We start from the raw sequence: 2,703 nt of genomic DNA, 5'->3' as shown, positions 1-2,703 counted from the left end.
CGAAGCCAAACGGCGTGTTTTTTTGTTTTTTGTTTTTTTTATGATGGGCTTTAAGCCACGGAGACTTTGGCTTTTATTTCCTATCAGTGTGTAATTCAGGAAGCTTGTGGCATTCGGTGGCAGTGTCTGAGGAAGGGCTGGCTCTCTGTTTGTTTTTTGCATGATGTTGGATCGTCAGCCCGCCTACCGTATCCCAGCGTTAAGCAGCCTGTCTTGTCGTTGAAGAGGACGGGGTTAAAATGAATGAAGACCTGAAGGTCAATGGAAGCCGGCCGCCTCGGGACTATTTAGATGCCGGTGCTGCGGTGAACGTCTCGGCTGCCGTCTCCTCCCAGGGTCCCGTGGTCGAGCCCGAGCCGGAGCTCGTCGTCAACCCCTGGGACATTGTCCTGTGTACCTCGGGAACCCTCATCTCCTGTGAAAATGCCATCGTGGTCCTTATCATCTTCCATAACCCCAGCCTGCGGGCACCCATGTTCCTGCTGATAGGCAGCCTGGCTCTGGCAGACCTGCTGGCGGGCATCGGACTCATCATCAACTTCGTTTTTGCCTACCTGCTTCAGTCAGAAGCCACCAAGCTGGTCACCATCGGGCTCATTGTGGCCTCCTTCTCGGCCTCCGTCTGCAGCTTGCTGGCCATCACCGTGGACCGGTACCTCTCCCTGTATTACGCGCTGACCTACCACTCGGAGAGGACGGTCACCTTCACCTATGTCATGCTCGTCATGCTCTGGGGCACGTCCATCTGCCTGGGACTGCTGCCCGTCCTGGGCTGGAACTGCCTCCGGGACGAGTCCACCTGCAGCGTGGTCAGACCCCTCACCAAGAACAACGCGGCCATCCTCTCCATCTCTTTCCTCTTCATGTTCGCCTTCATGCTGCAGCTCTACATCCAGATCTGTAAGATTGTGATGCGGCATGCCCATCAGATAGCCCTGCAGCACCACTTCCTGGCCACCTCGCACTACGTGACCACCCGGAAGGGGGTCTCGACGCTGGCCATCATCCTGGGGACCTTCGCTGCCTGCTGGATGCCTTTCACCCTCTATTCCTTGATAGCTGACTACACCTACCCGTCCATCTACACCTACGCCACCCTCCTGCCCGCCACCTACAACTCCATCATCAACCCTGTCATATACGCTTTCAGAAACCAAGAGATCCAGAAAGCGCTCTGCCTCATTTGCTGCGGCTGCATCCCGTCCAGCCTCTCCCAGAGAGCGCGGTCGCCCAGTGATGTGTAGCAGCCCCGCGCTCAGGAGGATCCGGCGTTTACCAAGCGCTCCCACTGCCCGGGCAAACAGTTGAGATGCTTTCCTCGAATTCCTTCTGCCGGCTTCTCTCTCCAGCCACCAGGAGCACTTAACATTGGAGAAGCGTTCATTTGGATGAGTTAAGTCATTGAAGTGAAAATAACGTTACCAGTGTTTTCACCCTTAAAAGAAAAATGAGTTCCGTGCTCAATATTGTTTCATTTTGTTTGCAGTGGGTTTTTTTTTTTTTTAAAGTACTTTGTTTGGAGGCACTTTTTTTTTTTTTTTTTTATGTGGTTTGAGGGATGGGTAGTGTGGGGGCAGAGGAAGAGGTACATGCCATGGCCATGAAATTATAAACAGTAAACTGGTCCCAGAGTTTTTCCCTGGACTTTAAAATCAAATTGAGTTATTGAGGAAAAGGGAGAAATTACTTTTTCTGGAACTTTTTTTTTTTTTTTTTTTTTGACGTCAAGGTAGGTTTTCAATACTGCATGTATCTCGTAGACTACAATCATTCTTAAGCCACTGGACATAGTTGGAAGGGACCTGATTTTATTAACATGAACTTGGTGATAAGTTACCAACACTGAGACCATGTTAGTCATTCTTTCCTTACAGCAATTACTGTTCACAATAATTATTTTGATATTTCTCTGAATGTTGTAACTCTCTCTGCACGGCTGCCTGTGTCTGCTAGACCACTCGTTTCAAATGTTGCCATGTAAATCCAGAATCAAAGGAGTCACTTTTCAACACAGTTTTTCCATATGTCCTTCTAAAATGACTTAACAAAATGTGTTTTGATTTACACCTGCAGTAGAATTGATTCGGTACCCTGTGGTCTTTTTTTTTTTTTTTTTTAAAGCTACCATCAGATTGCATTCAGGAAGCAAAAGGAAAAAAAATAATAACATTATTCAAAGTAGATTAAATTTATTTTAGCATCCTTAAACAAAATAAATCAATGTAAAGCGATCACAAAATGTGAAAAGCATCACTTTCCCCATCTCTCTCTTTAAGAACGTATTCATAGTTATTCTTGGTTGAGACAAATAGCATTAAACATGGTAGGACCAAGCATTTTTGGTTCATGCTGTCTGTGTTGTCAGCGCATTTGAAACAGGGGGTCTCCTCTTTTACTGATTCAGTTCGTGAGTACATAACATGTGTATCTGAATGTGATATATAGCTACCAGATTATGTAAGTTTACAAACAGAATGACCAAGTGACTGTTCATAGACGGTTAAATTTGAACTGCTTTTCTTCCTTTTCACCAAAAAACAACTTAAATTCAACAAAGACTGTCTCGCCTGTTTTCAGAGAGCAAGGATTTTGTCTGGAAGTGACACAGAAGAATTAATTTTAGCCTATTGTAAAATCATGGTGTCTGATCGTCCTTTCTCTTGGCACAGACAGATGCTCTGGACATGGATACCCTTCCCTCTG

General features: G+C 46.2%; 1 protein-coding gene across 1 annotated transcript; it reads left to right on the top strand.

The window, feature by feature from the left end:
* Nucleotides 231-1,387, top strand: GPR12 (G protein-coupled receptor 12). Its single transcript, NM_001251818.1, has one exon. The coding sequence runs from the start codon at nt 240-242 to the stop codon at nt 1,242-1,244; it is 1,005 nt and encodes a 334-aa protein (NP_001238747.1). The 5' UTR covers nt 231-239; the 3' UTR covers nt 1,245-1,387.

The sequence above is a fragment of the Sus scrofa genome, chromosome 11 (genome assembly GCF_000003025.6).
Source record: "Sus scrofa isolate TJ Tabasco breed Duroc chromosome 11, Sscrofa11.1, whole genome shotgun sequence".
NCBI classification, from domain to species: Eukaryota; Metazoa; Chordata; class Mammalia; order Artiodactyla; family Suidae; genus Sus; species Sus scrofa.
The sequence above is the reverse complement of the archived record's forward strand: the minus strand, read 5'-3'. Positions and strand labels throughout refer to the sequence as shown.